The 14,656-nt window shown below is 38.9% G+C and overlaps 1 protein-coding gene across 3 annotated transcripts in view; it reads left to right on the plus strand.

Annotated features, from left to right (window-relative positions):
• The window catches only part of SYCP2 (synaptonemal complex protein 2), a 62,418-nt gene that overhangs the window by 29,621 nt on the left and 18,141 nt on the right, over positions 1-14,656 (plus strand). For all 3 annotated transcript variants that reach the window (XM_045296963.1, XM_045296964.1, XM_045296965.1), the window contains exons 13-19: positions 1,912-2,037; positions 3,672-3,771; positions 6,078-6,235; positions 9,177-9,246; positions 9,545-9,602; positions 10,287-10,420; positions 10,971-11,410. In XM_045296963.1, coding sequence (XP_045152898.1) covers positions 1,912-2,037; positions 3,672-3,771; positions 6,078-6,235; positions 9,177-9,246; positions 9,545-9,602; positions 10,287-10,420; positions 10,971-11,410 — 1,086 coding nt within the window. The remainder of the gene's footprint in view (positions 1-1,911; positions 2,038-3,671; positions 3,772-6,077; positions 6,236-9,176; positions 9,247-9,544; positions 9,603-10,286; positions 10,421-10,970; positions 11,411-14,656) is intronic.

Below are 14,656 nucleotides of genomic sequence, written 5' to 3' on the forward strand. Positions count from 1 at the left end.
AATTTATAAATTATCAAGGGTTTGGGAGGGAGGGAGTGGGGTGGGAAGGAAAAAAAATGAGCTGATACCAAGGGCTCAAGTAGAAAGCAAATGTTTTGAGAATGATGGAAACATGTACAAATGTGCTTGCTACGATGGATGGATGGATTGTAATAAGAGTTGTAGGAGCCCCCAACAAAATGATAAAAAATCAATTAGTGGATACTTAATGTAGTGAAAAAGAATATAACAGCAAATCAGTCCACACAGTAGTACAGAGAGCTCAGTGCAACTCACTTTCATGGCTCGGCTAATATACTACAGGTCTTTCCAGCACACGCAGCCACTAGCCCAAAGCCAAAGAAGCAGACAGTAGGAAGGCGAGGTGGCATGGTATAGCAAAGGCCAGTACTGCTGTAGTGAGTCATGGTGGAGCATCACTGTGTAGCTCTGCGAGGTGGCTGGCTGGAGGTACACTGTCTGCAATGATGGCAAGACAAGTGGAGTTGACCCACAGGCAGCAGACAAGGCAAGGTGGAGCAGTGTTGCAGCATGGAATAGCATGGCACAGTGATGTGGTCCACATTCACCTCAGTAAAGTGTTAGAAAGTGCTGCTCAGCGATGAGGCAGGTCAACTGGATTAAGCAGCTACTGGTCCAACAAGGAGGGAGAGAGAGAAGCTGGTCCCCAGAGAACCATATATCTCAGATGCACCTCCAAGAGAGGTCATCATCAGGCTGTGACAGGTTAAATTCTACCCATAGCTTCTTACAGGCTCCATGTTAGCCCCCAAAATGATTACAGATGTCTTCTTGATATATGTTCTCATACATAAGTTAGTGTCACTGGAGTTGTTTCCCTGGTCAGTTAGTATTTTCAATTGTCTCATATACATGTGAGAGCTTGACAGCACATGAGGAAGACCAGAGAAGAATTGATTCATTCGAATTAGGTTGTTGGAGAGAAGTACTGAAAGTACCTATAATTCTTCCTCTTCCAGGGATGCTATGTGGAAACATTCAAAATGGTTCAGCATCTGGCCTACTGTGGTACAGTAGGCCGACAATACAGCCTCCTAACAAAAGTAGGCTATCTCAACCCCCCGGTAATAGAATTGTTTACTCTTGTTCAAAGAAGCACCCAAATCTGCATGTAGTGGGTACCCAGGCCCACTTTGAGGGGCCCATGCTGTGAGACATAAAGTTCTCATGAGGTTGTCAAATAGGTCAGCAGGCCCTACAGTGGTTCCATATGTGCAGGACAGGATCAAGTGTGCCTTCCTTATTTTCGAGCCAGAAATCATTGTGAAAGTGGTAAAGACACAAGCACAGGGTCAGAAAGCAAAGTAAATGCCAATGAAGCTTTGTAATGCGAAGCACATCAAGTGGCCTGATCTGGGTGGAGGAAAAAGAAGCCGCCGGCAGAACACCAAACAAATCTGTCTTTGAGGAAGTACAACCAGAATGCTACTTGGATGCAAGAATAGCAAAACTTCATCTCAAAAACTTTGGGCAGGTTACCAGGAGAGACCAGTCCCTGGAAAAGGACCCCTTCTTGGTAGAATAGAAGTTCAGCAAGCAAGAGGAAGACCATGTATGGAGTGATGAGGATGGTGCAGGAGCAGGCAGTGTGCTACAGTCTCCATGAGCCACAGCTGACTTGGTGGCACCTAACACCAGTGCCAAGGGTACTTTTATGTCTATGAACAGTTTCTGTGTGTGTGTGTTAACATTTGAAAAAGTGGCTATTTTTGATTAGGTAACTTTATAGGTATGCATATGTAATCACAGAGCTAACAAATAAAACCGTGCATTGACAAAATGTGAGGTGGCATTGGCAAATACGAGACAATCATCACTAAGATAACAGTGTTTTAAGAACCTTTTATAGTTGACAATTTTTGTGCTTTTTTTTCCACCTTCTCCCAACAGATTCTAGTGCCAGAAAGCCAATTGTCATCAGTCAAAGAAGAGCCTATTAATGTAAAAGAATGTGTTAAGCCTCCAAAATATGTTGCAAATAGTCATCGAGAGCCTCATAAAAATAGTCAGTCTGAGGTAAATAATGGTATCAACTCTTAAAAATCAAATTGTCATTTTATATACAGACAAAAGCACCTCAAATTTATTAATCATGTTAAACCTTGGTCAGTAACATTTTAGCATTTTTTTCTAGACTTGTGCAAATAAAACAACAGTAGTGCATTTTAGCACTGTGCGTGTGTGTAGCTTGTTGGGATTTGGAAGTTATACTTTACACTCATAAATTCCAAATGAAAGATACATAGGAAACCACTATTGCTTTTTTATATTCTATGTGTTCTGTTTTTGCATTTAACTAATGTCACATATTTATAATGCCATGTTTATTTACGTGAGAAAAGAAAATACTAGGTTACTTTCCTTCCTTTTCTCCTTCCTCAATGGAAGACCTGCTATAGGCCACTTCCAAAGAAAAATTTCTCAGTTTCATTCTCCACACCCACCTGCAACACTTGACACTGCTGACCACCCTTACTTCCTTGAGGCCTTTCCTTCCGTTATGTTCTTCTTAGCATTTTAATTTTCTTCCTACTTATACCACCTAGGTATGTATTTCACCTCCTAAAGATAGGTTTGTGTTAAAGATGGGTTTGCCTGAAGACATAACCCAGTTTTTTCAGCATCTCTGTCTCTCCTAGCTTAGGGCTTCTGGCATGTGCACAGGTGAGTAAGTACCCCACCACTTGCTCTTGACACAGTCTCTTGTAGGTCTTTCCAAACCTTTTATTGAAGTCTGACCTCGAGTGCTTTATCTTTTGCCTCAAAACTGAATTTGCTTCTGTGCTTCAAAATGCCACCATCTCTGTTTCTGGGGATGTCCTTGATCCCAGTTTCATCTCCAGTGGGTAGAACCCAAGGGCTTCTGGTGGTTCTTTTAACATTCCAAGGACGTCTCAACTACTGACATAATAGTTTATTTTCTGGATTGCTTTAGAATTTTCTTTCCTCCTATCCTCTCTACCCTCGCCTGCATTCCACATGCATGTCTATTCAATTCTGCCTACTCGATAATTCACCCATATTTTCCCTGCCTTACAGTCACATGTGTCATTTGAAGCAGCCCTCCTCTACCTCTCTGCACATATGTCGCTGCCTACCTCTTTCTATGGCATCCTCCAAAGCCCCCCAGTTCTGCTTATTGACTTCTATGGCTCTTATCAATCACTCTGAGATGATGTTGGAGGATATAAACTGCACTGGAATCACTAGCTTGTGTGCACCTAAGTCTCACCTATCGCTACTTTTTACTACAAAGGCAGTTTAATCCTCAGAGACTATTTGTGAGGTTTTTAAAAATCTGTGAAGATAAGAGATCAAATAGAAAAAAAAAGAAAATTGTGAGGTTAACTAAGTAAATTCAACTTGTATTTTTATTCAACTTTGCATATGAAAGTACATTGTAAGTAATTATATTTCACAAGTCAGAGTATACTATCCATATTCTTTTCAACTGACCTTTTTGTTTTGACCAAACATGAGGGAAAAGTCCTTTAAGTCACTTGCCCAAAACATGATTTTATATATATCATGTTGCATATCAAAAACCATATACCTTTTTGTATGTAATAAAGGCAAAATGTTATGTGTGAAAGAACAGGATATTTAATTTTAAAGAGGATGTGTGTTTACTGTGATATTTATGGTTTAAGGTGACAACTCCAGCCAAAAGAAAAATATCTGAAGCATCTTTAGTCATTCCTGCTACAGATAGATACACTGTGAGAAGTCCAATACTATTAACCAACATTGGTGAGTTCCGTGGTCTTAAAATGCTATAATGCTTGTTAGAAATCTTTCAAAGTATGTATTTTTAATTGAGGGGAAGTTTTGGACATCATTTACCTACAAAATAAGTTAGTTAGGGATGTGAAAAGTAATAGAATATGAACCAAATGTGTCCTGATTTGAAAATGGTAATTTTATCTATTGACATATATTCGGGGTTCAAAATATTAGTGGAACTGTTAATGGGAGTAGAAAGCCTGTCTTTCTCCCACACAGCAGCTGTGGTTTTGAACTGCAGAGCATGTAGATCACAACTCAACATGTATCCACTATGTCACCAGGGTTTCTTCTTTATCTGGAAAGCATTTCAGTAATGTTAGTTCCCACTGTATCAGCTTCAACTATGGTGACTGTGTAGGACAGAGAACACCATTGCCCATTCCTGTGCCGTGATTACTGGCACACTGTAATCACTTGTTCCAGCTATTGTGTGATGTCTTCCAACATAAGCAGCTCATCGTCCAGCACTACAGCAGACAAAAGTCTGTTGGGTTCCATAAGGTTTTCATTGACTAGTGTCAGAAGGCTAGCTTTCACCAGTCAAAGGAAAATATGTTAATTTAAAAGAGAAACCCAAAGCTGAAAACTTTATTTGGAAGTAGATTGCCAGGTCTTTCCTAGTCCAGAAGTTCTGCAGAAACCTTTCCACCATTGGTGACCTAGCTGGTATTTGAAATATCTATAGCCTAGCTTTCAGACTCACAGCAACATACAAGCCACCACAGGGTAGCAAACTGACAGATGGGTGGCGGACCACAATAATACTAATAAGTAATTTAAATTAAAAACATCAGAGAGCATTTAAAACTCGATTGTGGCAGATGTAGTTAGGTTAAAATGTAATAATTTATCATTTTATCTCCCTTTGGACCCATTTTAAAGTTGTTTTGAGTTGGGTTTTTCTTGGTTTTTTTTTAAGTGAAAAGGAAACACACCTGGATTAAGCCTCTGATGAAACCTTCTGACTGTAGACCAGGGACGTGAATAGCTGTGCTATCATGCAGAGTGCATGGGAAGGTGGATTACAGTACATTTAGTTAGATTAAAATCAAACACTCTGTCATTTGATCTCCCTTTTAATCCATTTGAAATTTGTTCCAGTTTTTAAATATTTTCCACTTTCTTTTCTATAGAGATTTTTCTGTTTTACTTTACTATTTGTTAGTTTTTTATTGTTTGGTATTTTTAATTATTATGTCTTTTAAAAATGTTTAATACTTTAATTTGGGGCTCTTACATCTCTTATCACAATCCCATACATTGTGTCAAGCACATTGACACATATGTTGCCGTCATCATTTTCAAAGCATTCTCTTTCCACTTGGGTCCCCGATATCAGCTCCCCATTTCTTTCCCCTTCCTCCCCTGCCCTCCCTCACGAATCCTTAATAAGTTATAGATTATTATTTTCATATCTTACTTCGTCCTCCATCACCCCTCACCCACTTTTCTGTTTAAGGATTTTTTTAAATGTATGTAAATCTGTAGATATGGTAACTAGATTAATGATTCCTTGGGCGGGGGGTATAACAGTGAATGTGGGGAAATGGGGAGCTAATAACAATAAGTACAAGAAAGAAAAAATATCCTAAAATTGATCATGGTGATAATAGTACAACTTTTCTTAATATGACTGAACTGTTGAATTGTATTCTATGTGAATTATATGCTGTGTCAGTCTGGGTATTTTAGAGAAACAAATCCACAGAAACTCAGACGTATAAGAGAGTTTTATATAAAGGGTAAGTGCACATCAAGAAAACATCCCAACCCAGTGCTGCCCAAGCCCACAAGTCCAGCATTAGCCCACATGTCTGACACCAATCCACAAAATCATCCTCCTCCTCCTCACAAAACACACGCAGTGACAACCGACTGCAGGAGGAAAGCCGAATCAGTGAACATGTAAGCCTCTCAGCACTGGCAGGGGTCTCCACACGGCTGCTCCACTGCTCCAGCACCCAGGGCTGCATCGGGGTAGGTCCATGCGGCTTCTCCTCAGGGATGTCTTGCAAGAAGTGAGCCTTGCCAGCTGAAGCAGGAAACTGCCTAACACAGCTGCACCCTGGTCCGACCATCACAAAGCAAGAGACCTGAGAACTTGAAAGGCAAGGTTCACGGAGCCATTTATCTCTCCACCCTTCAATTAATCCCACATGTGTTTATCAGCCAGGTTGGCACAATAAACTTTAACTATATCATAAGCTAATAAAAGTTTAAAAAGTAACATCAAAACAGAAACCTAATTGTCCTTTGTTCTCTCTCTCTAGCAACACCACGAAGAGGGAGGATTAAGCCACCACTGCAAATGATGAGCCCAGCAAAACACCCAGGTGTTTCTGAAACATGTGAAACGCGAGTGAATGATGCTATGCCCCTTAAGTTAAAACCATCTGCAGAACAAACGAGAGGCAACAATACAGACAAAGTAACTTTACTTTGAATACATCTTTAAAATTAATTTTTAATCAAGATGCTATTGAAATATATACTGATGAACATATTTTTAAAAGTGAACTTTATCCTTTTCATGACCCTTGGGACATATATCATCCACCGACACTTGCACCCTCTCAAAATTCCTAGGAAGCTACTACCTCAGTTCTAACCCATGCTGCTGCCTGGCAGGGATATGTATAAAACTGCACGAGTCTGAAGAGAGTAGCTTCACCCTATAGTCCATTTGGCATATGAGTCATGTGTCAAAATCCACTTTACCTAAAAAAGTTTCCTCGATTTCAGTATGCCTTCTATCACTGAAAAGTTCGATACACAAAAAATTTAAAGCAGAAATTAATTGGGTCATGAAAGGGTTGAAGCATAAATTTCATTGTTGTTTCTGCTTTACCTAGATGTCATTTATTGCCCTTAAAGACGAGTAGGGTCCTTCTCCCAATATGATTAACTTACTGTACTTAAAGCACATTTGGTGTAAGTGAGCTACATACCAAATATACTTGTGTATATGCTGAGTTTTTTCAGCACATTTTTATGCAGTTTTTGTGGTAAAATTAGGTGCCTCCGCTAATATTCAGGTCAGCTTATACTCGAGGCTATATGGTAATTGGTAGGATAAATGAACTTGCCATCTGGCTTTCGGCAAATATACAAAGTAATGTTTGCTTTGGGGAGGTTCTGGTATAGAAATGTAAGATATAAATAGGTTCTGTGCTCACCTATCTCAAAGTCTCTAGCATGAGAATTAGAGAAATGAATAATATAATTACAGAAAACAATAAGAACCTTTGGAGGGGGAGCGATGTCAGGTGCAGGTGCCTAATTCCACAGCTGGGTGAAGATCGAAAAACGTTATTTACAGTACTAGGAAGTGAAATGTTAAAAGTTTGTCAGATTGCATCTGGGGGAGGGCATTTATTCCTGGTTGTTGAAGAGAATGTCCTAGGATGAGTTCTCTAGAAAAGAAAAAATAATAATGCTTGTGTATTGCTATACAGAAATTGATATCAATAAAATGGCCCACAGGGGTAGAAGTGAGCTAGTCTGAATCCAAGTAGCTTCCCAGTCTGTGGGTCACTTGTTAAGTTGGAGGCTTCTCCTGTCTTGATTGGCAGGAATCAGAGGCTGGTGGTTGAAGAGGCAACTGAATCCAAAATCAGCACGTTAGACTTAGGACTGAAGAGGTGAAGGAATGTAAGGCCGGCAGTCATATGGTAGGTCAGATGCAAGCCACTGATGGCTCCCAGGTTCAGTAGGCTATTGGCTCAATTCCAAAGAGGTCAATGAGCCAGAAGCAGGGTCCAGACAGAGCAAAAAGAAAAAGCTTTTCCACCTTGCCACTTATGTAAAGCAGGCCACACCCCCGGAAACTTCCTTTCAATTGCATCGCGGCTGTGTTTTGAGTTGCATCCACCCTAATCTTAACACTGATAGGCTGTTGATGGCAGAACCTAATATGGAGTTTATGACATTGTGTTAGGTCACATCATAAGGGATTACTAGGCCTTAACTGTCAATCTATGGAGAATCCTGGTCCAGCCAAGATGACACAAAACCTAGCTATCGCAGGGCGTGAATCAGAAGAAAAGGCTTGCTAGGGATACAGGAGAGGATGAGATACCGATAGAGTTTGTAGCTGAGGAACACCTAGCTCCTGTTTTCTTGGAAAAGTAAAATGGGAGAGAGAATGTGTTGGAAGTAGAGGGTGCAGGGACTAGTAGAGACTTGGAATAGCTACTGAAAGGTCGGTGGAGAAGACTTGGGATAAGTTGAAAGTGTGAGGCATTACTGAGGGTCCAGTTTAAATCGAAGACTACATTTTATGGTATTAGTAAATATGTGCAATTTTTTAAAGCTTAGTGGTGTTGGCAGTTAAAAAGGTAGATGGTGGATTGTTTTTAAATAATTAAACCATTTTATTGGTGGCTCGTCCAACTCTTATCACAATCCATACATACATTCATTGTGCCAAGTACATTTGTACATTTGCTGCCTTCGTCATTCTCAAAACATTTCTTTCTACTTGAGCCCTTGGTATCAGCTCATTTTCCCCCTCCCTCCCTCATGAACCCTTGATAATTTATAAATTATTATTTTGCCATATCTTACACCGTCCGATGTCCCCCTTCACCCACTTCTCCGCTGTCCGTCTCCCAGGGAGGAGGTTATATGTAGAGTTTTCAATGGCAGAAAAAGAAAAGGTATAAGTTTTAAAGATTTACTGGCTAAAATTCAAAGCAGTGATCTAGAGTCTAGGTAAAGTTTTCTTAAAAGAAGCCATTTTTTCAGTTGTTGGGCACGTTCCAGAATATTGAAGGGGAGGGTAAGTGTCCCAGTGTTGACCTGACTTTCAGCCGTTGAGACGACCACAGGAACATCCCCAGCAGTACACGTTGCTCCTCTCCGGGCAGAGACCCTCAATCATGCAGGCATAGAAGGGGTGTGGGGCACACCCCAGACCAGAGGGCACATCTTACTGATAGTCATGGCAGATTTATTTCTTTTCATTTTAAATCTAAGGAGGTATATGTGGTAAGTGAGAAATGTGCTGCAAGCAAGAAGTTGTTTGTACAATAAACAGAAGTAAAGTGATCAGAATAGATGAAGGCTCCGAAGGCCACAGCGACAGAGCTAGGGAGATTGTAAAACCCAAACAGTTATACCAGCTATGGATAGGGTCAGAAAATAAGCACAGGATCTCCTTGTCTGCAGAGAAAGTCATTGGTGTGTGTGTGTGTGTAGTCTTCTATAATGGGGATGATGTTTATGAAATAGACAAATATTGTCCATCTTAATAGCAAGGTGATTTTATTTTAGAAGTTTTAAACCTTAATATTGTAACTTTTAAAAGTTATTTCCCTATGATGCCTTAATTAAGTTTTATATTACATTTTATATATTTATGTTTATAGCCCATGAAAACTGCCAATGTTATGGAAAATACAGAAAATAAAGAAAATGAATTTCTGAACCCAAACTTTAGTAAGTACTTCTTGGTCTACACTTGGTACAACTTTTAAAAATAGATCCTTTTCTCTGCTTACTTTTAACTTCATCAGCTTTCACTGACGAGAAAGATTTAGAATGTGTTCAGCATTGCGCAGGGTACTTTGTGGCTCCAAGAAGAATGAATCATAGTCTGTCCCAAGAAGTGGAAGTCTAGTCCAGATCGATGCATCCCTGCATCCCAATATGTAGACTTCTATAAGAGTCCGTGCCAGCCTGTCCCACTCTACCAACTGCCCACTAATGGAAACGCCACAATTTTTGTTTTATTTAGATGAACTTCAGGATCCCGCCTTTGATTCACAAGCAGTGATAAAAGTAGACGAACCTGTGTAAGTATGCAAAAACCCATCCAATCATTTATCGTTGTATTTTTAGATGCAATAGATTTAAATGAAGAGGCATGTATTTTTTAGAATAGATGTTGGTTATAACATAATCATCTCAAGCATGATTATGATTGTGCAGTGAGAGTTGGAGCATATGGTATTCCCATATCAACCAATTTAACTCTTCAAATTCAGACACATGGAGTGGATGCAATTTTTAAAATAGTAAAGTGAATGAGAAGATATTTAATGTCATTCAAATACACAGTATGTAATATGTAGGGTGTGTGAGGCATATACAGGTAGATAACAAGGTGTAGTAGCAGCAATGGTAGTTTCTTATTCTACAATCTGGTCAATTACAGGATACATTTTGACTTTCTTCATGTTCATACTTGACTCTGAATAAAGTTAGTAAGCATTGGGTGGGAGGACTGGGGAGAGAGGGAAGAAAAGCTGATACCAAGGACTCAAGTAGAAATAAAAGGTTTTAAAAATGATGATGGCAACATATGTACAAATGTGTTTGATACAATTGATGTAAGGATTGTTAGAAGATCTGTAAGAGCCCCCAATAAAGGATTTATAAAAAAAGTAAACATTAACTAAATTAAAAAATAAAAGCTAAGAACATATGTCAGAGGCTAATATTTGATAATGTATCAAGTAAATGAAATTCTTTTCTAGATTACCTGCTGCTTTACACAGCATCAGTAAAAACAAAAATCATTCCAACTGGGCATACTGGACCCCTGAAAAAAAGATTGAACTTGTTATTAACCAGAGAGAAAATACTTCATCAAAAGATCCAGCTAAGCAAGGTGAAACACTGTTTTATCTGTATGTAATAATAGTTCAGGAGCCCTGATGGCATAGTGGTTATGCATTGGGCAGCAATCCTTAAGGTCAAAAGTTCAAACCCACCAGCAGCTCCGAGGGAGAAAGACTGGGCTTTCTACTTCCATAAACAGTGGTAGTCTTGGTGCAGTAGTTACATGTTCTGTTGTTGACCATGTCTTAGTTTTTGTGCAGATTCTACATGATCACAATTACGTATTGTAGAATTCCCATTCTTGGCAATGCTATCTATATTTTGTTATGAACTAAAAAGATGAATGCCTTTACATAGTCAATAAAATACAAGCAAACATCAACAGCTGTAGTCTTGGAAACTCACAGGAGGCAGTTCTATCATGTCTTACAGGGTTGCTATGAGTCAGTATTGACTTGATGGCAGTGAGGGTTTTTGTTTTGTCTTGTTTTGTTTGTGTTTTTTGAGTAACAGGTCATTTCCTCAAATGTCTTACATTTTCAATTTTAAGAAATTGGACATCCGTTTTTAAATTTACTAAGAATTTATTTTCCCACTAGAATATGCTGTCCACAAAAAACCTCCTAGACAAAAGTCAGCCTCTTCAACATCCGATGATAATTTTGAAGAAACCGGAAAGATGCAAAGTACAAAAGCGCTAGCAGTGAATAACACAGTAAACCAAATGCAAGTCGAAATTTGTAAAAGAAGCTGTCAACAACAACTAAAGCATTCTCAACCCTTGAAGGAGAAAAATACTCAACAAACAAAGCAGAGTGATTGGCGCATCGAATCTGAAACGACGTTTAAATCAGTGCTGCACAATAATAATACAGTTGAAAAATCTCTGATCTACAGGGAAAAATTAATATTGTCAAAAGACATCTGTACTACTGTTTGTGACAAAAACTCTTCTAGGAACAATGTGCAAAGTCATAGGAAATCGGGAAAAAAACTGGCTTCTGACCTTAATTTCTGTGATTTAAAACAGAAGAAAAAGGTAAGCTTTCAGTGTTTTGATTTCTGCAGACCTATAGTATACTTAATGACATAAAGAAGTGGTGGAAAGGTGGCTGGCTCATACTGCCCACTCCCATTTGTAATACCTTGCTTTTGAATCTAGTATCTGGACTCGGAAGTGTCTCTCCTCATCTCCTCACTCAGCTCCCTTGTCCAGCCCTGGTGGCAGAGTACTTGGCAGAGAGGCAGAGGCACTTCAACAGGGAGGGATAAGAGGAATCTCAGGCTCCCAGGCACCTTTGTCTGGATTCTTCCTCCTGGGCCCCCTCCCATTCTGTTGAGCTTGCCTCTGGAATTGGTGTACCTCTCTCATGGTACTTTCTAGTCCAGAGTACTTCCTGCTAGGACTCTACCCTCTGTTCTCTGCCTGGCCTAGCACAGCTTCTTACACAGTGGCAGTGCAAACATTTCTTGGATGAATGTCATAGACCATGGTGAGGCTTTTCAAGACAGGATGCAAATCGGGAGACGGTCTTGGTAGAATATCACCACATCTTACTGTGACTGCAGCTCCCATCATTTTCTGTCGTTGCTATCAAGGTGCAGATGTAAAAATTAAAATCAGAGTATCTTTCCACTACCAAATGTAATCTGATTTTTACTCTTCTTAAGAGAAGAGTAAATCCCTGGTGGCACAGTGGGTTAAGCATCGGACTGCTGACCCAAAGGCCAGTCATTCTAACCCACTAGCTGCTCTGCATAAGATGAGCCAGTCTGCGTCTGCAAAGATTGCAGCCTGAGACCCTATGGAGCAACTTTTCTCGGTCCTGCAGTTTCTCTGGGTTAACATCATTATAGGCTTTCATTTGCATTTATCTTCTAGGGAATTGTTAGTAGCTGGATAGCAAATTTTCTAGACTCTTCAACTTAACATGTTCACAGGATGGAGCATCTAAATGAACTGATGAGGTCCTTAACGGAGAAGTCGAATAGTTGTGCAGAACTTCACATGATCTCTTACCAGTCTGCTCTGTTTGTTATCTGCTGCTCTCTTGTGTGTGTAACTTGGCTTCTTTCTTCCTTAGCCAAATCCTTGGGGTCACTTTCTTCTTGGTTCCTGCTTCCTTGCTTCTTGGTTCCATCTAGTCTTAGTGGTATAATTCCTCAAGTCCCAAGAAGTGTGATTCCTTGTGGCTGAATTACCTTTGCATTTCAGACTCACTTCACAGAAGTTCCCTGGTCTACTCATTCCTTTCTCTTAATGCACACAAATCCACCAAATCGCCTCCTTTATACCTCGCTCTGGTTTTTGGCAATGAACATTCTATATTTAGAGGTTCGCTTCAGCCTTGATCCCTGTATTGTTAGATCCTGATGCCTTTGGTGGTTCCCTCTCCTATAGAGCTCAGCTATTAGGCTGAATCCTCTCTGTTCACAGAAACATTCTGTTCCCTTAAGTTCAGTTTTCCACAAATGTTTTGTTATCCCCCTCCTAAAATGCAAGTTGTGAATCATATGTTACTTAAGGCAAGGTTTATTTTTGCAAGCCAAGTAAATTGCTTTCATCTTGGTTATTTTAAGAAGGGTTAGTAACTAATAATTATTGCCTAATGTGTATCAAAACACATGGCTGATTCCTGTGGGAGGAGGCGAGTAAAAATGAAACCAAGAAAACTCATATTGGAGCTTTTTCTTAACCAAATTATTTATATTGACAAGAATTCTTAACCCTGGGCCTCCTCAGCCTCGTGTTTGGGTTTCCTGTGAGGTGTGGGGTACCTGTGCCAGAGCGCTCTCACATTGCTGTGTGCTGGGCAATGGTTTGCATGCCTAACCAATCCCAGGTGCACCAGTAACTTCTGATCCATGTTACTGCCCTTTGTGAGTATACACAGAGCTAGAACTTTCTTAAATCTCCTTTTTAGCTTTTTTCCTTTGAAGTTTAACTGGTAGATTTTTACATAAATAACTTAACACTTTCAGAGAGAAAATTCAAAAGGGGCAGGATTTACTAATGCAACACAATCCCTGATAAACCAAATTAATAAACAATACAAAGCAAAGGAAGGCATAAAATCCACCAGAAAATTAAAAGGATCTCTGATTAACGGGTATGTTCTTAAATTGTATACATGAAATTTTCTGTCAGATATAACAAATTTATGTACTGTAAGCAAAGTTAGTTGTTTGCCATATTTAAATACTGCATCTTCCCGATGGAAAATGCACATCATTTCTAGTTATATTACTTGTAGCAGTTTAAATTACTTGGGAAGGGAACTAAATCTGAAATTCTAGGTTGGCCATTCTAGTGTCAGATCATGTTTCACAGAATACCATATTGATATAGCCTACCATTTTCATAAATAATCAGCTTTGTAGACATTTTAGAATTGCACTGAGTATAGTCATGGCAAAATAAAATGTATTTTAAAAACATTGCATAATGAAATATGAAATTAGATGAGCCGAAATGAGTTATTTTTACATACTATAATATATATTCCTCATTTGTGGTATTTCTGTCAGGTATTCTCTCAATGAAAAAATGTCTTGTTTATAAGCTGCCGTGTAATTCAGGTTCAAATTAATTCTGGCCTTTTGTATGGCAAGAAGAAAAAATTACTCTCATCAAAGAGCTATTTGTTTAAAATTGTTTGGCACCTCCTGCCACACATAGATGATTCAGCTTATAAGTAATGGCTACAAATTCTGTTGCAAAAATGTCACAGTAGTACTATCTTTTTTATATAATTAGACCATGCCAAATTTAGATTTAGACCAAAATATGTTTACCCTTTATATAAAACAGCTTTTATTTAAAATGTTCTGACATTTGATTGCTTTTTAAATTTTGGACAAATCCTTTTTGATTGTGGTTTTTCAAGCAGATCAGATCTACAACTCAGTAAGGTATGTCTCATTTGTTTTACTACATTAAAAACTAAATGATACTAGACTGTAAACAATAAAATAGAACAGTGGGCTGCAACTAGATTTGATGTTTTCAAATATTAACAAATGGATTACAACCACCTGTAAGTGTTGTAATTTTATTTTTTCTCTTTTTAATAAAATCATTTTATTGGGGCTCTTAACAGCTCTTATAACAGTCCATACATCAGTTGCATCAAACACATTCGTACATATGTTGCCATCATTTTCAAAAAATTTTCTTTATACTTGAGCCTTTGGTATCAGCTCCTCTTTTTTCCTTCTCTCTCACCCTCTACCTTCGTGAACCCTTGATAAATTACAAAGTATTATTTTCATGTCTTACACCATC

This window comes from Echinops telfairi, unplaced genomic scaffold, assembly GCF_000313985.2.
Source record: "Echinops telfairi isolate 266 unplaced genomic scaffold, ASM31398v2 ScPeMD7_7414;HRSCAF=8452, whole genome shotgun sequence".
Lineage (NCBI taxonomy): Eukaryota > Metazoa > Chordata > Mammalia > Afrosoricida > Tenrecidae > Echinops > Echinops telfairi.